The sequence below is a fragment of the Macrobrachium nipponense genome, chromosome 40, assembly GCF_015104395.2.
Source record: "Macrobrachium nipponense isolate FS-2020 chromosome 40, ASM1510439v2, whole genome shotgun sequence".
Classification (NCBI taxonomy): domain Eukaryota; kingdom Metazoa; phylum Arthropoda; class Malacostraca; order Decapoda; family Palaemonidae; genus Macrobrachium; species Macrobrachium nipponense.
The window spans coordinates 39,694,701-39,718,331 of NC_061101.1; the positions used below are offsets into that span (position 1 = coordinate 39,694,701).

The 23,631-nt window shown below is 39.4% G+C and overlaps 1 protein-coding gene across 1 annotated transcript; it reads right to left on the minus strand.

Annotated features, from left to right (window-relative positions):
* Window positions 1-4,172: 4,172 nt before the first annotated feature.
* Window positions 4,173-5,462, minus strand: LOC135212217 (uncharacterized). Its single transcript, XM_064245659.1, has one exon. It carries the CDS (start codon window positions 5,460-5,462, stop codon window positions 4,173-4,175), a length of 1,290 nt encoding a protein of 429 aa, XP_064101729.1.
* Window positions 5,463-23,631: the final 18,169 nt, after the last annotated feature.

Here is a 23,631-nt window from a genome sequence, read left to right on the forward strand (position 1 = left end):
CGTGTCCCAGGACGGGCAGGTGAGGGCCGCCACGTGTCTCCCGGGACGGATGGGCAGGCGAGGCCTGCCACGTGTCCAGGACGGGCAGGCGAGGTCTGCCACATGTCTCGGGACGGGTGGGCAAGGTCTGCCACATGTCCCGGGAGGGGGTTGGCCCGGGATGGATGGGCGAGGGGCCCACCATGGGTCCCGGGGCGGGGCAGGAGAGGAGCCTGCCACGGGTCCCAGGACAGGAGGGTGAGGGACCTGCCACAGGTCCTGGGACTGACAGGCGAGGGGCTCCTCATGGGTCCCAGGACGGGCGGACAAGGGGCCCGCCATGGGTTACAGGAAGGGTTTGCTAGGGGCCTGCCACGGGTCAAGGGATGGGCAGGCGAGGGGCCCGCCACAGGTCCTGGGTTAGGCAGGCGTGGGTCCCGCCAAGGGTCCCAGGATGGGTGGGTGAGAGGCCCACCATGTGTCCTGAGACAGGTGGGTATGGTCTGCCACGTGCCCCAGGAGGGGTGGGTGAGGTCTGCCACGTGTTCCGGGATGGGTGGGCGAGGTCTGTCACATGTCCTGGGACGGGTGGGTGAGGGGCCCGTGAAGAGTCCCAGGATGGGAGGGGTGAGGGGCCCACCACGGGTCACGGGATGGGAGGGGTGAGGGGCCCGCCATGGGTCTCGGGACGGAGCGGGCAAGGTGCCCGCCACGGGTCGCAGGACGTCTGGGCAAGGGGCCCACAATGGGTCCCGGGACAGGGCGGGCGAGGGGCCCAACACGGGTCCCAGGATGGGGCAGGTGAGGGGGCCGCCACTGGTCTAGGGATGGGGCTGGTGAGGGGCCTGCCACGGGTCCTGGGACAAGCTGGAGAGGGGCCCGCCACAGGTCGGCGAGTGGCCCGCCACGGGTCGGCAAGTGGCCCACCACAGGTCCCGGGACAGACAGACAAGGGCCCCGCAATGGGTCCCGGAACAGGGCAGGCGAGGGGCCTGCCACAGGTCCTGTGACGGGGCGGGCGAGGGGCCCGCTACGGGTCCCGAGATGGGGTGGGCGAGTGGCCCGCCATGGGTCCCGGAACGGGACAGGTGAGGGCTCGCTACGGGTCCTGGGACGGATCTAGCGAGGGGCCTGTCATGGGTCCCGGATCCGGCCGGAGAGAGGCCCATCACGGGTCCTGGGACAGGCCAGCGAGGGGCCCACCTTGGGTCCCGGGACTGATGGGTGAGGGGCTCGTCATGGGTCCCAAGGTCGGCTGGCTAGGGGACTGCTACGGTCCCGGGATGGGCAGGCGAGGCCCGCCACGTGTCCCGGGATGGGCAGGCAAGGCCCGCCATGTGTCCTGGGATGGATGGGCGAAGTCCCGGGATGGGCAGGCAAGGCCCGCCATGTGTCCTGGGATGGATGGGCGAAGTCCCGGGATGGGGCGGGTGAGGGGACCACGAAGCCTCCCAGGATGGGGCGGGCGAGGGGCTTGCCACGGGTCCTGGAACGGGGCGGGCGAGGGGCCTGCCACAGATCCTGGAATGCGGCAGACGAGGGGCCCGGGATGGACGGGCGAGGGGTCCGCCACGGGTTCCGGGACAGGGCACTGTGCGAGGTGACCTTGCCGACCTGACCACAAGAGAAGAGACTACGCAAATTAATAAAACGGCAAATTGATACAATTTAACACAAAAACTGATTCAAAATCACTGTACCAGAACTCAAAGGCAACATGTAAAGATGCAGCCCAGTTATTGTCCAAAAAATGTGCACTACTGTAAAACTTCCAGGAAAAAAAAAGGTTTAATTTAGATGTAGATTTAGCAGTTGACTGATTTGATGAACTTTCGATCGTTTGCATAACAGTCGCAAGCTCCCTCAATATGTATGTGTACTTGGTTCATGTTAAAATACAGTAGGTATACGAGAGAGAGAGAGAGAGAGAGAGAGAGAGAGAGAGAGAGAGAGAGAGAGAGAGAGAGAGAGAGAGATCAACGATGTTATTTTTCTAAGGTTAAAAGAAAACATTGAAATTTCGAATATTTCATTGCCAGGTAATTGTTTTGGGGGAGAGCTCCACATTTATGTTTGAGGTTTAAACCGTGTAAAAGAAACTTTGATATCAGGTTTTTAGACTACATGAAAAGTGGAAAACCTACCCAACATAACAGACGACATTATTAGAAATGACAGGCTTACGGAAAGAAAAGGGATACTGAAAATTTAGGCTATTTTGAGTTGCTAATTTAGATTAGCCTATAGTCCATAGTAGTATACAAGCAAAATGTATTGCTCAAATCATAATATATGGTTTAAAGTGAAAAGAATTGTTGACTTTTACCTGTGCATGACACTGCAGCAGCAACTTCTTTCCATAAAGTGTCAATGAAGTCATGCTGATCATGGTGTTTGGGGTCACTAAGCATCATAAATAGCAGGGCGCTCCCGAACCAAGTTTATTAGTAGGTCGACCAGCATAGTTCCGATCGGTACATGAGACTCACTATGACTGACGTCTAAAATAGGTCCAGCTCTATTTGTGACTTGACTCGACGCGACGTAACGTCACTTGATGCATTCGGTGAGTCATGATTTAGCGTGATTCGACGCGACGCGACGCATTTGGTGACATTAATGCTTTGGCATCGCAAACGTAAAAAACTTAACCTAGAATCTGAGGGCATCATTTGAACACCAAGAAGCCACAATTTGGCAATTTGAACCATTTATTCCCTGACCTTGTAAATCATCCAGAAAAATTCTGCAACTTTTTTAGGATGACAAATGACAATTTCAAGATTCCAGTGGAGCTAATAGGAATGTCCATTAAGAAAAACAACTAACCACAGGCGGGCAATTGGAACTGAGGTAAAAAAAAAATGGCCATCTTTCTAAGGTAAGTTTTATTTTTATTGAATTTTACAAAATAACTAAAAGATACATTTCTAAATGAATTAGCCGAGACATCAAGAGGAATAGGAATAATATATATATTTATATATAATAATTAACTACTTGACATAATGATTTTCAAAAACTATAGGTAAGTTTTAAGATTTTAAATTTATATCATATGGATACAAAGAAAAGATAAAACGAAATTTGATTATATCAAATGTTGTCCTACACGAGTATAAAATTGAAAATAAGATATAAAAGAGTACAGTTTTATTAGACATAACTTGGTTCGTAAATTGAAATGCAATATAGAAATAAAGTAGAAAACCCTAACAACCCCATTTCTACTAAGGCTAAATGAAAGCAGCGTTAACTGGTTGGCGATTCACGGCGAGTCATGAATTAGCGTGACTCGACGCGACGCGACGCGACGCATTTGGTGTGAACGCACCCTTAAAAACGGCCCCATACACTGAACGACTGTCTGTATCGTTCGCAAAAACATTGTGTATGGGTTTGTCTGAATGCAAAAGTGGGCGGAGTTTAGTGTCTGAACGATCTCAGCTGGAATCTGTCACGACCGGGTTGCTGACTTGTGACTTAAGTCTGTCATACACAGGTCATTCAATGTATGTTTGTTTGCCGATATAATGCTATCGCGCACGTCTCCTCTAGAAAGGATGCCATGTCTTCTTGAGACGAAATCTTTGTTCGGACTGAAATCGGTGCGGAGATCTTTCATACTGTCTGAATAGTGTGTGTGTGTGTGTGTGTGTCGATAACGACAATCATTCAGACAGTCGTTCATACAATCGTTCAGTGTATGGGGCCCTTTTGTCTGTATCCCAGATTAATTGTGAATCATGCTTTCTTCTGTTCACTAGTGTCAGACTTTGGAATTTTCCTTGTACTTATGCTTTCTTAGGCTCTCTTACATATATTTAAACCATAGTTTTCTTCTATGGCTTTTTCAGAGTCGTATTAGGTTCTTAAACATGACTTTGATGTCAGCGCACTTGAGGTAAAGAGGAAAAAAGAAGAAGAAAGTGATCTGTGAAATAACAATTCTTTATTCCTTTTTTACAATACAGTTTTGTGCATGCAACATAACAATATTACCTTCTGAACATTAAATAAATTTCCATTTGCATAACAAAGTTGAAAGCTCTACATAAATTTAGTTGTACCTGAAAACTAAAATTCTTCCAAAACTATGCCATATCCTCTGATTGCAAAAACATGTTAATCATATTGTAACTAAAATATTGGTATCTAGTTTAAATATTTTTTTTCCTTGTTCTTCTCCAAAGCTATATTGTCGCATGAACGTGGAGTTCCTCTTCTCCGCCTGCATTTCTGTGGCCAACATTCCTCCGGTCTTTTCTTTCGTGTCTTAAGTCATCAAGCCTGTTCCTTAAACGCGTTATTACGTTATTCTTCTCTTCCATTTCACCTTCAAGATTTATGTTTTCCTTTACTTTGTCCATCTTCATATCATTCAGTATCTTATTATCCATCTCAAGTCTAATGATTTGGTCTCTGAGATTGTTAATTTCCTTGTTGCAGCCAAGTTCATTAACCTTACGAAGATATTCAATTTCGTTGGAGAGATCTTCCACGCGGTCTTCCAGATTCTGGATTTCCTTTTCCGCACTGTTCTTTACTCTTTTGTTTTCTTCCTTTAACTCTCGAACTTTTCTGTCCTTGTCCATCACTTTTTCTTGCAGACTGGCAACCTGATCATGCAATTCGTTGCGAGTCTTCACCATTCGTTGCAGTTCATCGTTCAAGGCACTGACTTGGCTCCTCTTAGCCGTGGTCTCTTGCTTCCCTTCTTCCAGTTTCATCTTCAACTCTGCAATCTGCTTCTCGTAGTCATTCACCTTCTCCGCGAGACGATCTCGTTCTGCAGTGTGTCTGTCCCTACTGCCCATCAGTCTTCTGTGTTCTTCTCGTAACTTCTCGACTTCAGTTCGAACTTCTGTTATCACTACTTGCAGGTCGATTGCTTCGATCAACTGGGTATTCGTGTTCTCCAACTCTTCCGTCTTCACGTTCAACAGAGTTACTTGATGTTTCAAAGCTGATATGTCCAACCTCTCTTTCTCTTCTATTTTCCTCATCAAATCATCTACCTGTTGGGCATACTCCTGGATTTTGTTACAGAGTTTATTATTACCAATATCAAGATTCACAGCGTCTCTTGGTCGTCCTCCTGAAATACCAACTGGGGTCTTTTGCAACTGCCATTTCAGATCTTCGATCTCTCTCTTGAGTCTACGGTTTTCGTTTCCCAAGGATACAACTTTCTCATTGAGTTTCAGGTTTTCGTCAACCTGTCTATCCAGCTGTCGGCTGAATTCAGGATGTCGGCCGATCTGGAATTGCCAGCATGATGTTTGCCATCCTTTCCCCTGCAGCTGCACTTGCAACGCAGCATTTTCTTCCTTCAGATTAACGATGGCGTCAACCACAGATTTTCGGTGGAAGTCCTTCAGCAGTTCAGGGCAAGGAAAGTCCCTGTGGGAGGGTTGATCCACAAAGCCCGCCAATAGACTAATGAAGACGAAGTCGTCCATTTTTGGATGAGATATTTCCATGATGACTACTTTCACTTTGAAAGGAATTATACTGGCTGTTATTCAAAGCCTTATATGCTACTCATTCTAAAATTTGGCTCGAAAATTTTTGTGAAATTATGATATTTTAGAAGTAAGAAATCTTTAGATTTATCTTTATTTCTTTTGATAAATTCCTATTAAATGCTCATGTAAAGGTGTGCTCATGTAAAATGGCATGTAAAATTTTGATCAAAGGCCAAGCATTTGGACCTACGAGTTTATTCAGCACTGAAAAGGAAATCGTAAGTTAAAGGTTTAAAGGTGTAACAAGAGGAAAACTTTGCAGTTTCACTATGAAACAATAGATAGGAGAGAGTGGAAAGTAAAAGATGGAAGAAACAGAGTATAAATAAAGGTACAGTAAAAGGAAATAAAAGGAGGTTGACGTTAAGGGCCAAAGGAACACTGCAAAGAACCTCAAGTAATGCCTACAGTGCACCTCGTGAGGTGCACTGATGGCACTACCTCCCTACGAGATGAACAGAATAGGACTTCATCTATTTCTGGAATTGCCGTCCAATTTATGTTTTCTTTTCATTGTATACAATTATTGAAAAGGGTGTCAGTTGGATACCATAGTAGGCCTAGATATTAAAGAAACAAGGCTAAGGTGGGTGTACATGGGGTGGGGGATGGAGCAGTGCTCTCACCGAAGGTAGCTTGATAAAGATGCTGTGCGATCAGTTTATGTCGGGAAATTATCTCTGACATTAAGTAGACCCCAGGGAAGCATTCGTTCCCATTTCATTTAGGACAAAAGCCTTTTCATTTTAGGTCCTCGCAGATAACTAAGACTCAAAAAATGCAACAACATAAGGATAACAACACATATAATAGTTTTCAGTCATAATTAAATCAACAAAACTGAAACTGCGAAGCTTGAACTGACAAAACTCTCAAATTACAGACAGTTTGGGTGTGTTCCCGAAGCGTGAGTTGGAAGAATGGCTGAGCAAAATCAACACGCAGCACTCTTAATGGAAGTGTTTTGCAAGGATGCACTATATATGCATATACATACATACATATATATATATGTGTGTGTGTGTATGTGTGTATGTATGTATATGCATATATAGTGCATCCTTGCAAAACCCTTCCATTAAGAGTGCTGCGTGTAGATTTTGTTCAGCCATTCTTCCAACTCTCGCTCAGGAACACACTCAAACTGTCTGCAATTTGAGAGGTTTGTCAGTTCAAGCTTAGCAGTTTCAGTTTTGTTGATTTAATTATGACTGAAAACATATTATGTGTTGTTATCCTTATGTTGTTGCCTTTTTTGAGCAGTTATATACCCAGGTATTTAGTGTTAGTTATATGCGAGGACCTAAAATGAAAAGGCTTTTGTCCTAACAAACACACACACACACATATATATATATATTATATATATATTATATATATATATATATGATATATATAATATTATAAAGTTCTCTATAATTTATATATGGTGTATAAATATGTGGTGGGTAAATAATTATATATATATTATATTATCTATATATATTATATATATATATATATATATATATATATATGTTTAACTGCACTAAGAGAGGGCGCAACGGACTTGGTCGCGAACACATTGTAATGTGCAACAGAACAGTTACGAGTGTTTTGGAAAAGCTCCGAAGTTCGATTCTCGGCTCGGCCAACGGGGAACCAATAGAATTTATTTCTGGTGAAAGAAATTCATTTCTCGATATGATGTGGTTCGGATCCCACAATGAGCTGTAGGTCCCGTTGCTAGGTAACCAATTGGTTCCTAGTCACGTAAAAATATATCTAATCCTTCGGGCCAGTCCTAGGAGAGATGTTATCAGCTCAGTGGTCTGGTAAACTAAGATATAGTTTTTGGAAAAGCTTCACGATATCATTGCGGGTGGCTGAACGGCACAAGCCTACGTAGTAAAAACATTGTCAGGCCTCAGAGGTGAGTGCGCAAGTTGACCTAACTGCTGGTCGAGAGTCATTTGACCGTGACGTCAGAAAAATGCAATCACGTGAGTCTGTTCGTGCGCCAAACAGGACGTGTTCACCGAACCTTCTAGAACAATTGAATACGATCGTATGTACGAAACCAGGGTTTCTTAAGGCCCCCATACACTGAACGATTGTCTGATTGTCGTTATCGACCCACACACACATTCATTATTCATACAGTATGAACGATCTTCGCACCAATTTCAGTCGGAACAAAGATTTTGTCTCGAGAAGAGGCCCGCGATAGCGTCATATCGGCAGACACACCCATACATTGAACGACCTGTGTATGACAGACTTTCGTCGCAAGCCAGCAACCTGGTCGTGACAGATTCCCGCTGAGATCGTTCAGACACGAAGCTCCGCCCACTTTTGCATTCAGACAAGCCCATGCTCAGTGTTTTTACGAACGATACAGACAGTCGTTCAGACAATCGTTCAGTATAAGGGGGCCTTTAGAGTGTAATATAATCAGACCGCAGGCGAAAAGTGGCTAGTCTAGTAAGAGACTGTGCAAGTGTTCAGTAAAACGAGATCCAGAGGAAAAGCGTAGAAGATCCATCCAGAAAGGTAATAGAGATAAAAAGACTTTGTTAAACAGTTGAACATTTTACAGATGCCTTGAGAGAAGCTGAAGTGCCGTGGAAAATTGTTTTCTTTTTTCTTCCATGTCACAATTATGCATTTGTATGCTTGACCATTTTTATTTCATTTCTGATAATTGTAGTTTCTTTTCACAGATGGATTCGAATGTCACTACATAAAATGAATTCTCTGACTGACACTTTTATCTCTTAGTTTTTGAGAAAATAGAGAGAGTGATTGAACTGATGAGTTTCATATAGAGGTAATGTGTGACATTTTAATTGAGATGAACATTATTGGGAGTGATTTGTATTTCATGTTTTGGTACTTTCAATTCGTTTTCCTTTTTTATGTTATTCTTTTTTTTTTTTTTTTTTTTTTTTTTTTGCAGGGCGAAAGAAAGACTATTTTTGTATCTCAGAGTTTGGTTTAGCCTAGATCTAATAACTTGATTCAGCTACAGAGACGCCAGTTCGTGGTGGACACTCGAGATTGGTTACGTTACCAGTTGGTGTTTTCTTTCCTTTTATCAATTAGACGGGGTCAATTAGACCCTTGTAGTACACACACACACACACACATATATACAAATATATATAATATATATATATATATATATATAATATATATAATATATATATATATATTATTCACTAGTATCCATTCAATCATAAAAATTTTGATATATGGTTTAGATATTATAAAAGGTGTGTGTACTCATAGGCATTTTGCGTAGATTTCGCACAAGGAAAAAATGTTGAGACTTCCAAAATTTTGGATTTTGTGAAACTTTCACTTTAACCCCCTTGCAAACCTACCCGACCTTGCATAATATTACTACTACTAATGATTATATATTATATATCTATTATATATATAATTATATATATATATATATATAGAATATATATATAATATATATATATATATATATATATATATATATATACTTATACATAACATAATAATAATAATATAATCATATAATAATAATAATATAATAATATAAAAAATAATAATAATAATAATCAAATTGTCTTTATAGAGCAGGAGCAAGTGGTTGAGAAAATCGTTTCGTACAGCTGGAATTACTTACAAAACTTGATGCCATAGGTAGTTATAGTACAAACTTTGAACATCACCAGGTAGCTAGTACACTCAAATTGTGATATCATTTTTTTACTATGCTATGCCATGTTATATAAACACACTGTAAAGTTATAAAAAATGGTCAACATTCATTGAAAAGGAAACTTAACAGGGAATTTCTTTGCTATGTCGGTAAATGACCACATTTTGGTATTTTTCTACAGCATGACTCTCTCTGACCAATTCTGATAAAGTAATTACTTTGTGCAAATACCTTGACGTGATCAAGTCAAAAGTCACAACATTTTTCAGAAACAACAACTAATTTCATAAGCAAAATCTCTCTAAGTTGAACAGTTATGTTGAAATAAACCATTATTTAAAAAAAAAAAAAAGCCCACTTTTAAATATTTGACAAACAAAATTTTTAAAAAATCGGAACATTCCTTCAGGTTTTTTAAGGTCACGTGACTACAGCATATTAACATATAACCATATGGCCATTTTGATGACCAGCTAATTATATGGGTAAATTTTGTTCGCCCTGTACAAGTTGCAATTGCAATTCTTTGAGCACACTTTTGAGCTTTACAACAACACAGTAATTCAATAAAATTACTTGTAAGGCCTGTTGCTCACAATCACTTCAAAGATCTGAAAACGTATAAAAATAAAGTAAACACGTCTTAACATTTTCCAAAACTACAATGTTAGTTCATAACAAAATAGATATCCTAATTTCAGTCACTTTAGCAATCAGTTATACTTCATTAAATGTGTAGCAAATGTTTGATATTCATACAAAGAAACAAAAGAAAACAAAATTAGAACAGGACTTTAGGTCAAAAGGTCATGTAACTATCAATATTTTCCAATATATAGTTACAATGGCACTTTTGTGACCCATTAATTACAGAATGAAATGTAAGCCTACACATGTCACAATCTCAATTTTTATTGTGCACTTATGGGTTTTCGACACAACACCTTCACTACAACCATGATTACTGATTTTGGATGAATAACCTGCGCGTCCTCATGCTGATATCTTGCAACGGCAAAATGACAACTCCATCGGGTGCTGGGGCCTTCGTCATCAAAACTGGTTGAACCTTGTCATCTTCAATTTTCCACCTGGTATTGTTTGGAGAAGGTAGATCCTGCTTGGTTTCAAGTGCTTTCCTCCAAATATAGGATTAATAATTAGTACGTGTAATGTGCTGCATTAAAGCATTAAAAGTTGGGGGAAGACCTTAACTTCTTTTTATGGCAGAAAAGCTGATATTGTAATTCATCAGCTGATGTACTTTTTTTTTTTATGGCTCCGTCATTGGTTTTGTAGAGTTGGCATCTAAAGAACTTAAGCTTTCAAGGTTGTATCACTAGGAGGTATCTCCTTTCCCAATTCAACCAAGAGTGCCTCTTTCTGGGTGCCTCCTGTAAGCACTTGCATGAGCTTTCTCTTTACAACATTTAATAAATAACTTGTGGAATCCCATCTCGATAGAGCATGGAATGGCGGTAATGCGGTGCATACTTGTTCGTTAAGCCCCGCAGAAATCTTATGTACAGGGATGTACCTCCTTTTGTACTTCACAGTGCGGAACCACACTTGTTCAGCAGTAAGACCTCTGAAATGCGATGCACAGAGCACTGCGATATCAGTGTCTGCAGACTGAATCATAATCCTTCTGTGATCTCGAGTAGCATGCTTGGCATGAAGGAGTCTTGTGTCTGCGTCTTCATGGTCAGAACACAATTTTTCCATGTGCACAGACACACCTTATTTTTACTTTCAATACTTTCAGAGCAAAACCACCTCCAATAACAAAAATCTGCTCCTTCATTGAACCTTTCTTCGTGTATTTGCTTCCATGAAGAAATAAGGACAGCGCTTCACTTGACTTAGTTTTTTGTATTATAAATTTTTTGCCACTGATTTGGTATTGGTGTGGCTGAACTTCTGATCTGTAGTACCTCTAGTGCTTCCGATGTTTCACGTTTATTCCTTCATTGAAAGATCCAGATATCTGTCAAATACAACATCAATTCTCTTGCATTTCAGTATACCAAGTGATGCAATAATGAACTTGTATAGCTTATAAGCAAGCTCGCCAGATGTGGATACACGACCAGACTTTACCACTTTAATAACTGCCATAGCATCAATAAGATGGGCAGTAGTCATTCCATTGGTTGGAGCAGTTAATTGTGATTGTATCTCATCACAAACAGGTTTCTCGAGCTCAGCAAGCAAAACAGACTTAGTTGTCTTCCTCAAAGTACCGTCCATATGAGCAATTAGAAGGGAGTTGAAGATAGTTCAAATGATATTACCTCTCTCAAATTGATATCCCTAGATTTGGCTGCAATTATAATGACGGATCAATTACTAAGTAAATAAACAAACAAATATGTAATAAATTAGTAGGTAAATAATTATCATTAAATAGAGCAAAATAAATAAATTAAAATATGATTAATATATTTCCAACGGCATAATTATTTATTAAATTGTAGTGCATATTATACCTTACTGACCTTTCAATTATATCAAATACCTACTGATGAGGCTTTCCATGTTTTTCTGTGTAATGTGACTTGGTTGATTTTAGACCTAGTTATATACTATGTTTTTAATTTGTTCTATTTGCTTATTTTAGCTACAAACAATGATAAATTGAATTAATTCCAAAGTTGTTTCAGTTCAGCAATCATTATTGTATGAGAATGTGTATCTATGAAATGGTAATTTATCGTTCTCGCATGAGATTTGACCCCAAAACAGATAAAAGGATATATCACAACGGAAAAACCCTGGCAACATGGCAAGCAGTCATGCATGCACTGTAAAAAGACATGAAAACATTACTAACTGGTTGAGAAAAAGTTGCCATTTTACCAGGTAAGCTCCCCCTAACACTAAAATTGTAACAAACTATGGGGGCGCAATTATCTCCATTATAGAGCGGACCATACCAAAAAAGTGTTACCTCAATGTGTACTAACTACCACGGTCTAGAACTACCTATGAAAAAAAAAAAAAAAACTTTTTTTCCATCTGTCCATCCGCCTGTGGTGTTTTTGTATGGTAACACTGCGTCCCGGACTTTCGATACTTACATTCAGCTTACATTTAACAATAATAACAATATCCTATTTCGAATATTAACGGTGCAATTCGGATACAGTAAATTATTAAAACACTTTTCAGTTGCAAATGTACACCCAGATATCCTGTTATTTACCTAAAACTTACACATAGCGTAACTATCTAAAGCCCGGGACGCAGTGTTACCATACAAAAACACCACAGGCGGGTGGACAGATGGAAAAAAAGAGTATAGTGATGCTCTAGACTAGACTGCAGGGCTGCCGATTAAGTGTGGAAATGGCGTCACTAATACGGCTTATCTTGTCCACATTGTGATTAAGTGTGGAGTGTGGAATCCACACGTAAAAATTTCCACGCTTTTTACTTAAAAAGCGTATGCTAGTTAAAATCCAATAATAAGTTATGAAATTTTTTTACTATTCTATTTTATAAGTCTCACACGTATATCCATAAAAAATATATAATTAGTTTTATCCTATTTAATTTGTGGATGCGTTTGGATATTTATCAGATGCATAACGCTGACCGTTGACTCATGTGCAAACCAAGACCTAGAATATAAGTTCGATCTTGACCGTACGAACTGGCTGGCTCCAGCTTCAACCAGCCTCAGTTACCTTTTCAAAATTATTTTAAATCTGGTCCTCAACAAAATCTACATTTATTATTTTTCATAAAACTAGATAGTATTCTTAATTTGCTAGTTTTGATGGTATATTTTCTTGAAATTTTTGTGAAATATATGCATACATTCATACTGTCATTTTGTAGCAAATTATTTTTCAGCGATGCACTTTACAGCTTTGCATTACTCACTGCAATTTTTGCATGTGAAAATTATTAATGTGCCTGTATAATCAGTTTGGTTATTCTACAACTACGGTGGCATAAACTTTTGAAATGAACAAGCTTTAATGATTTCATAAACGCCATTCGAATAACGTAAGACCTTAGTAAAATTCATAGGCCTAGTTTACCAGTATAGATGATAGCGCTCATGATTTCGTTGTCAGTTGATATTGCCCTAGATGAATGACTGTGTATAACAACGATAAAAGTGAGAAATTGTATAATGCGGTGGTAATTAAATCCTCGTAAAATTTAATGGCAGTACATAAGCCTAGGTCCAGGATACGTTGCCAGTTTACTTTACTCTTAAAAATAAGACATAGTTATAACACTGGTGCTTACAATTACATTTGCAGCTTCAATACTTTATGGAAGTGATTGTAATTATGTAATTGCAATGATACAATACAGTGATCATTTTTTTTTAAGTTCACTTGCGACCATACCACCAACAGTGTTAGTTGGCCCAAGATATGGGTCTAGTTATTATATTTATGGCAATTATGACGGATTGAACATCATTATAAAGTTATCGTTATATTTCATACGATGGTGTGATTAAGATGCCTTATATATGTATATATATACACTTGTTGTAAAACACCTATGTTACTTTTTTCATCGACAAATTAATTAAGTTCATTCCAGTTTTTCATCATCAAATCACCGACTGTTGTTGAGAAGTTTTGCTTCTTTTACCCTCGCATAAAAAAATGTGAATAAAAATCTAACTAAATGTTTAAAAAATATGAGCTAAAAACGGAAAGGGTCAGTGTTTATCCTTATTTATCAGTAAAAAAAATAAAACTATTGGTTGGGAATTCATACTGCTAAGTTTTGAGCACTAACAAGATCCCGATAAACAACTTAAACATTCCTCAGAGTTCGATAAAGTCGAATATATTGCATAACTGGAAACTGTCTGACCGAGCGTGGATTTCCTAAATGTGGAAATCTGGCAGCTCTGGGTCACTAGAGTAGAGTCCATACTAACCATCCATAGCATCAAACCTTGTCAGTTGAACGAAGTCCTTTATTTGAACCTGTACGGGAATTAGCTTCTTCTCTATTGTAGTACACAAGAGGGAACCAAAGCAAGAACGTTACTAATCCTTGGAGAGGAATAAGATGGCAGACTGGGAGATCGAATGCAAACGTTCATATTCACGAGGGACGAGACGTCACGTAGGATATCAGCGATTCAGCGTCCGGCACTCGACGTTGGGTGGCGAACGTGTACCGTGGTTACATTTATGTGCTTGGTAATTGTACATCGCTTTCGGTTGTTTCCCGTATTATGCACATCGTGAAGAATAGTAACAAACCAGGTAAGCTCTGGAGTGTTGATGTCATCCGTAACTTGTATGTGATACGATAATTCTCCTCATAAAGAACAGCAAAGCCTCTTTTCTAGTCGATGTAGGGTATTCAAGTTGTAGCCGGTAGGATTTTTATATTTTAATTTTACACTTAGCATACCATAGATTGTCGTGTAACACCGGGAAAGCATGAATTACTAATGTCTACTTCTTTCGATTACGCGATTTAGCTATATCTGATGGAAAATATAAAAATTCTTCTTTTTTAAGCCTAGCACTGAAATGGCTTGTCTTGATTTCTTGGTTCTGTTGCCATATTTTTTTTTTTTTTTATATAGATTTGCCCATTTTAAAATTTCGTTGACATCAAAGGGTAGTGGATAGTTGCTTGTGCTTACTGTGATTATTTCCGTAGTGTTTGTAGATTAATCACGAGCTCTTGCATTTAGAGAAATCCATAAGACTACACAAATTATGTAGGCCTAAACCCTATTATCTTGACTGATTAACGATCGAGTTAATCTAAGTTATCCAGGCGCGACGAGTTTCCTATAGTATTTTGGATTCTTAGGGTAAAATACCGAATGGCCAGCCACTAACAGCGCTACCACATTCCCGAAAAAGTGCTTTAACACGTCCTGTAACCCATATTTCCTATTTTGCGGGAAGGTGGTTGCCCCATGGCAGAAAGTTGCCATTAGTTTTTGTCGGTCGATTGTAATGAACCTGTAATTTACCTTTGAACTCTATCCTACAGCAAGGGGTTTGGGGTGCACCACTGAGAGAATTATTGCCCTACAACTCTATCCTACATTAAGGGGGACCAATAGGAAAACAGGGTTATGGGTGGGGTAAATCACTTGGGAGAAGGTTTTGGCCCGTTATTTTGTTTGGGGGAAACACCGCAATGAATCCATCGTCATCGTGTGGATCAGCCTTATTCACTCGATATTTAATTGGTGAAACAAGAATACAATTACATCTTGAAGCATATCATTCAAAAGATTGAAGTTTCGTCAACATACTGTGATATATGAAAGCACCATACAAACTAAAAGAAGCATTTGAGGTCTTCGTAAAATATGTTTTCAAGGCAGTTTTGAAATCCAATATGGCGGCACCCGCGTGAGGTGCCGTTCGTAAGCGCAGCGGAGCCACCATCTTTCCCAGACTTCCCAGCACTCATTTGAACAATGTTAGCGTATATATGTAATGTTTATTGATCTTACTCAAGATTGCACTTGTAATCAGTACAATAAAACATTTTGTTGCCTATATTAGTGAAAGTATGAAACTTCTTATTCCCTGGGTCATGGTTTGAACTGAAATTCATTTTTACCTTGTAATCAGTGTAGTTACACATGTTTTGGTCATAATTCACTCCAAATTGCACTTGAACTACGTTGCGGTTCCTGGTTCCTAAGCACTAAGCACTCACTCCACAAACACAGTTGTGGGCAGCACACCAGTACACGGTTTATGAGGTGCAAAGCTTTATTCCCTTAATTGTTTACTTTACTCATTATTTAGTTTAACTTTACTTTGTTACTTCAAAATGTTTATTTAATTCATGTCGATTATCACTTTTTTGCAACCAAATTAACCCTGAAAAATTACAGATATTTCTCAAGTAGATATGAGCAGATGGCAAAATGACAGTAACCGTTCATAGCAAAACTGTTGATATTTGAGTCAGGAATCTAGTTACTTTTTCAACAATAAAATATAGTAAATTAATAATCATGAATATGTAAAAGAATATGCAATTTATGACTTTATACTGCCGTTTAACTATTTATTTAAGTAATTATCTAGTGCACGCTTCTTGTTCCTCTACCAAAAAATTGAAGTTTCCTTGGGTAAGTCGTGGGTGGAAGTCATTGTTTACGATTTTTGTGAAGTAAGTGCCCCAGCGTTTATGGGTACAAGTGGTTTGCGGATTTTGCACATGGAATGGGAAGTTTATTGACACAAGCGATTCCGCAAACATCGAGCTGGCGTCAATCTTCTAAATATTCGGAGTTGTAAGTAAAAATTTCGAAAGCGTCATGGAGGGTGGCTTCACACGCAGTGGAAACTGGATCCTCTAGTCCAGTTGGTTGTTTCCCCTATTTCCAGTTATTTATGACATTTGGAACGCGAAATATAAGCAGAAATAAGCAACAAATAAACCGAGAATGTAGCCATTTCACAGGCAAAATTCACCTACTACTACTATTACGCTGCCGAATGCTACCGCGCCATGTTATAGGGGAGCTTTTGGTTCAGACACAGACTCCTAAGTGAGGGAAAATGGGGGGAGACGTTTTTGGGGCGGCATGCATTTAGCCAATCATGTTCCAATATTAACCCTACATTGCGATAGGACCGAGTGAAGAATTTGGGGAGATTCATGCATAAAGTTACATAAATGCCTTTTCCTCATTTGTTTTATAGTCGTGCTATATTATTTCAGTCTTTTATTTCTATTTCGTTTCTCATAATATTTACTTTTATGTTATTTGATGTGTTGTTCTCACTTCATAATTTTGACCTATATATCTTGCAATATATTACCTTACATTTGAGGGGGCCCCTGAAAAATGCCTAAGGGGTGGGACTAGAAGATGCTTTTAGGACGTTTTGATACCTTTCTGTCAGTGACGGACGTCAAATTGAGGGTTGTTTGGTGGTATTTTATACATAATTTGTAAAAGTCTCTCCTTTTTCTTTCCATTATTCCCGTCTGTTTATTTTCATTGCACCATTTTACAACACATAGCTCACTCATAACAATTTCTTTGTTTATATGTGTCGCAAAAAGGGAAGTATCCCCCTTTTTAGCGACAAACTTGCCGCAACATCAGGTTAGTTTAGCAAGAAGAATCCAAGACGAGTGCAGACAGTTATGTATTAGCGTAAAATCTTTTATGTAAGCGTCCATACAAATCTGTACGAAACTGATCAGAAGAGAAGAATATTAATTCCTTTTAGAAAATTTAGCATTTCATTATTATTATTATTATTATGAAATTATCCTGTAGATCTAAGCCCATATACCGCGGCGAACTACACTGTGGCAGTTGACTTTTTTTATACAGTTTTACCTCCTGAACAAGAGTTTAAAGTAATATTTTTTCAGCCAGCTGTAATTAACCTGTAATTTGCATTTGAACTCTATCCTACGGTAAGGGGGACTAATGGGAATGTGGGTTTTGGGTTGGGTAAAACCTCTATCTCACAGTAAGGGGGACAAATGGGAAAACGGGGTTATGGGTGGGGTAAAACACTTTGGGGGAAGATTTGCCGTGTTATTGTGTTATTTCCTCTTATTTATGACATTTGAAACATGAAATACAAGCTGAAATAAAGCGATGAGTAAACCGATAATGGAGCTGTTACATAGCCAAAATCCATCTATTACTACTGCTACTACGACACCGAATCCTACTATGCATGTGCCAATCCTACTGCGCATGCGCCATGCAATAGGGGAGCTTTTGTTACAGACACAGACTCCCTAAGTGAGATAAATGTTGGGGAGGGGGGTGTTGGTTTACATGTATTTAACCAATCATGTTGCATTATTAACCCTACATTGCGATAGGACCAAGTGGAGGATTTTGGGGGGATTCATGCATTAGGTTACATATATTTTTTTCCTCATTTGTTTTATAATTGTGTAATGTTATTTCAAGCTTATATTTCTGTTCCGTTTATCAGTATTTGTTTAATATGTGCACTAACTTGTTCTCACTTCATAATGTTGTCCTATATATCTTACAATATTATGTTACAATTGAGGGCAGGCCCCTGAAAGTCTCCTGAGGGGTGGGACTAGAAGGTGGTTTTAGGACTTTTCAATACCTTTCTGTCAATGATGTGAAACTGTTGGTATTACATTTTTACATTTTACAGACATTCCAATTTACACATACATTTTTTCTCCCTTTTTTTTCTATACTCACTTTTACATGCCTTTCTGACTCATAACAATTTCTTGGATAAAATTCTACTTTTAATATTTACTTTCATATTATACTATTATCTTTGTAAAGGGGGGATTTGAGGGGACCCCCCCCCCCCCGGTCTAGTAACACATTCTACTAGGTTAGGTTAGAATCCTAACCTATATGTTACACTTCTAAGATTGTTTTTCATTAAGGGGGTTTGCCCCCCCCCCCCCCCCCGCCCCCCCCCCCCCCTCCCCCCCCCCCCCCTGTCAGTTTATCACGTTCTACTAGGTTAGGTTAGGTTACTATCCTAACCTATATGTTACACTTCTAAGATTGTCTTCCTTTAAGGGGCCACCCCTTGGTCAGGTAGCACATTCTACTAGGTTAGGTTGGTTAGGTTAGTATCCTAACCTGTATATTACACTTCTAAGATTGTCTTCCTTTAAGGCAGGGTGGGAGGGCAGAGGGTCCCCCCCCCCCAAGTCAGGTAACACATTCTACTAGGTTAGGTTAGTATCCTAACCTATATGTTATTCTTGCTTTAACTTTGTCTTTCTTAAAGGGGGGGGGGGGGGTGGCGCCTGAGCACCACCAGTCAGGTTACACGATTTTTACAATTGTGCTCAATCTTTCTTGTTAAGGGTATCGGCGGGGTCGGGGGTTAATTTTGAGTGACGGCGTTCAAACTTGCACAGGTGTTACCTCTAGTTTGACTAAAGATGCACACAAAATTCCAGGTGAATTAGATAAAAATGAAAATTCTTTTTTTAACAAATATTTTTCTTTAAAACTAGCATTTTTTATTTGTTTTTTAAGTGTATATTCCTTCCCCTTATTTATCATTCATTTTAAAGAAACAAGTAATAGCAGAAAGTTTAATACCTATCTAATAAAACGGCAAACTCAGAAATCCAATACGTGATGTGTGCTATTTAAAAAAAATATTTTAAAAAATTCAATTAAAAATACCCTAAAATTATGTATTAGATATTGGTAAAAAAAATTTTTTTGAGAAAAAAAAGAAAAATAAATTTGCCGATGTGTTCTCTCACTATCTTTATTCCAATTGCTTTTTAGATTATTAAAATCCATTCATAAATAAGGGAGTTTTTAGAATTTGAATGTAGAAAATGTATGTTTTGAGAAAAACGCAGTTAAAGTTTGTTAACCAATTATTTTGCTTTCAGAAGCATATAAAGTTTTCTTGGAAAGGAGCCTACATGGCGTTCTTGTTTGCCTTCCTTGTTTTTTATAAGAGATATTATTCCCTCTAAAAAAAAAAAAAAACATTTATCACTTCAAGAAAATAGTTTATATTATTTTTGCCGGGTTATCGTAGAACGCCACTCTACTCTTGTGCTGCCAAGTTTTTAGAAGGCTAATGAGCCCCTCCTTCATATCCTCCTTGTGATGTTCTTTGCTTCTTTTGCTTTCTTGAATGCATAGCAGACCTTCGTTTCCTGGTCTTCTCTTTCATCTGAAGGCCTTTCAGGCTTTCTCTTGTCGTTTTTCTCATAATAGGCAGCAATGAACATAATGCATAGCCGTGTTATGTTCCATTGCAGTAATATGTTTTGATATATAAATGAAGGTGTTGTTTCACCGATATGTTCTGTTTTCATACTTTCAGATGGCACCCAAACTTACACGTTAGTTTCAAGTCAACATCAAAACTGTTTTTATCAATGTCAAGTTTTATATTGCTGTCACACTGCCCACAATACGTCGAACTAAAAGTGTCTTTTAGAACTCTCAAGGGTAATGAAACTATTTCTCCATCATTGCTTACACTCAGAACGTCTTCTTTTTCAGTCATATAACTTCTCAATAAAAAAAACTCCTTAGGTTGGCTCCTGATAAAACACTGACATCACCTGCTACATCAGGGAAAGCAATTACATCTTGAAAATGCTCATTCTCTTCCTCCTCCCCCTCCTCATCATCAGATAGCTTCAAAACAAAGTCGTCGGTGCCATCATCATCATCATCTTGATATATTTGTGCAAGGGAATAATAGATTTCCCTCGGAGCTAAGTAATAGGAAGTATTTGGCATCTCTTCAGCACACATGGTAGGTGGCAACATGTCAGAACCTACATTAGCTCTCTATACTTTTAGTTTCAAGATAAGTTTTGATATTATGAGAGCTTGCTTCCCTTCGTTTACTAAACTTCTTTTTTTGGCATGTTAGTAGTATATATATAATACACAATTGATGTCTAAGAGTCTGAGGAAGTGTTGCAATTGATTGAAAATAACAAATACACGATTGCATAAAAAAAATACAAGAATTCTCTCTCGAGACAAGTGGCTCGCGTTATTCAGTCATGGGAAGAGTTGCCATCTTTATCAGGAAAACATATTGTACGGCATACAAAATAAAATGCAATGAAAAGAAACTCAAATACTTAAAGAATGAATGGAAAATGAAATAGTAAAACCACCCCTAACCAGACCTTTAATTCTCTACTTGGATGTGGCCTTTAAATTGGCCTTTAAACCACTTAAAAAGCTTCGTATCGATATTATCTTACGTGTGGCAATAGCCGGGTCCCAGATGTATGGAAATATGACGATAACTCATTTTCACGAATTTGAGCCAATTTCGCCAAAATTACAGGCCGCCGATACCCTTAAGTTCAATTACCCCCCGAGCTGGCCACTCTGATCCTTGAAACTTGATAATATTCCAATCATTATTTACTGAAATGGCCTCCGACTTGTACTTGATAATTTATACTTAAGTACCAAATGTGTAAAACTGTGTATATATATATATATAAAACAGGCAGTCCCGGGTTATGACGGGGGTTCCGTTCTTAAGACGCGTCGTAACCCGAAAATCGTCGTAAGCCGGAACGACGTTCTTGAAAACATGACCACGGAAAATTTCTCTAATTTGCAATTTTTCATAGGGCCGTATCTCTAAAATTATCACTAATTTACTTTTTTCATGTGCAACACTGTGTATTCACAAATTACTGTATATTCTCATTAAAATACAAGAGAGAGAGGAGAGAGAGAGAGAGATATTATATAAAGCCATTAAATTCGTTGACCATTGTATGGCATTGTTAAGCTCCGAGTGTCACTGGAGTTATGAGGTAGGGAAATTGATACAGAAAAAGACGAAGGGAAGAATTTTCTTTTGAAATTAGTTATTGTATTATTACTACGTCTATTATTATTATTATTATTTAAAAAGTCGGTAGATGACTGTAGACAATACCTGTCAGGGATATATGGCGTGGAGGAGTTCATTGAGTCTCTCGCGATTTTGTAAGTCGGGGTTGGGATTTGGCTTATAATAGGGCGAAGAGGATTTCCAGGCTTGTGGGTTTTTACGGTGCCGTAAATATACCCTGGATTAAAGTCACCCTGGGCAAGGGGAAGTCTGGGGAAGCATTCTAAGCGGCATGGATTCTTTCGACCGTCCTATTAATGTCCTCGGTCGGATGTCTTCGATGGGTTCTTGTTGATTTTTTCTGAAATTTGGATTGATCAGCCAGTATTTGGTCCAGTTTCTCGTGATATTCTGAGGTCTTGATGAGCACTAGGGCAAGCAGCTTTGTCTGCCCTTCTTATTGTTATTTCTTGGTTTGATTTCAAGTTTTTAGCAGTTTCTTTCAATTCTCTGGTAAGGATAGCGCTTCTGTATGGGGCTCCTCGTCGGTAAGGGCTTCTGCTAACAGTAAGGGCTGGAGGGAGTCGCTCGACCTGACCCTGCCTTCGTCCTCGAGGGACTGGATAGAGTCAAGGAGGACTTCGACCTCCAGGCCGCTTGCGTGTGGGTTTGGCTTTTTGTCACGTGGGTATTGAGCCCAAGATTAAGGAGATCTTCTTCTTTTTTTCGGGTGTCGGTTTATATTCGTGAGGTTGATGAAATCATTCTTTTTTCGGTTTCGGGGAATTTTCAAACTTCCTCCATTAAGCCAATCACAAGTTTCTTAAGTATTCCACTTTCTCTCTTGCGGTAATCCTTCTGCTGCAGGCGCTGGAGGGCGGAATCAATGTCTGGACGGGGGTTCCTTGGGAAGCTGCTTGTCTCTGTGTTTGTAGTGTATCTAATTCTCTTTTATTTCTCTCCTCTTCTTTTTCCTCTCCAGCTGGCGGAGCACCAATGTCTTCCTGAAGGATGTAGTGTTGTCTTCTCTCGTCGCAGCTGGATCATGGAGCCGTAGACGGGTATAATTAGGAAGGAGGCCTTCTCTGAGGGCAGTAGCATTGAATACAATAGCTGTTTCAAACAGCATTTAATTTATATAGAATCTTCTCAATTCTTCTTATTATCTTTTTTCTCGTCAGCATGTAGCTGGTGTATTAAGTTTCCTAAGGACATGTAAAGATTTCATTTGTCTTAGGTTTATTCCCTCTAACCGTGTCGACAGCGCACAGGCAGTCATCTATGAGAGTTTTACAGTACAGTGAATTAAGATACATTTTACAAGTATTTATAGCATGCAAGGTCGTGTACAATCGGTGGGCGGGTCGGTGAACGGATTTAATTGGTCGTTGGATGGAAACGAAATCTCCCCCTGAGGCGTTCAGAACTACGTAGTTTGGACGGGGTTATTAGCGTCGGTTGGGTGTGTTTACCCACCCACCTCTTGGGCGGCAGGCTGTACAATTGATATATCTTCCGCTCGTTCTCTCCCGCTTTCTCTCTCTACTTCTTCCGCTCTTTCTCTCTCTCTTGCTCTCTCTCTCTTTTTCTGCAAGTTCCTCTCTCTCTCTCTCTCTCTCTCGTTCGCTCCTTCTCACACGCTCTCTTTCTCTCTCTTGCCTGCTCCTCTCTCTCTCTTTCTCTTTCTCTCTGTTTGCTCCTCTCTCTCTCTCTCTCACAAATAAGGAAGCAGTTAAAGACCTTGGTGTGATGATGAATAGAACATGTTATGCAATGATCAAATAGCAACTCTGTTGGCAAAATGTAAAGCAAAAATGGGAATGTTGTTACGGCACTTCAAACAAGAAAAGCTGAACACATGATTATGCTTTATAAAACATATGTTCGTAGTCCACTTGAATATTGCAATATGATATGGTACCCCCACACTATCAAAAGGATATTGCACAAATAGAGTGTACAAAGGTCCTTTACAGCTATAGAAGTTAAGGACCTAGACTACTGGGAAAGACTACAATTCTTAAAATTATATAGTCTAGAAAGGAGAAGAGAACGCTACATGATAATTCAGGCCTGGAAACAGATAGAAGGGAATAGCAGAAAATATCATGGAACAAAAATATCAGAAAAGAGCAAGCAGAGGTAG

Bases quoted from the DNA above. Each gene is read 5' to 3' on its own strand.
- LOC135212217 (XM_064245659.1), bottom strand. From the start codon at position 5,462: ATGGAAATATCTCATCCAAAAATGGACGACTTCGTCTTCATTAGTCTA.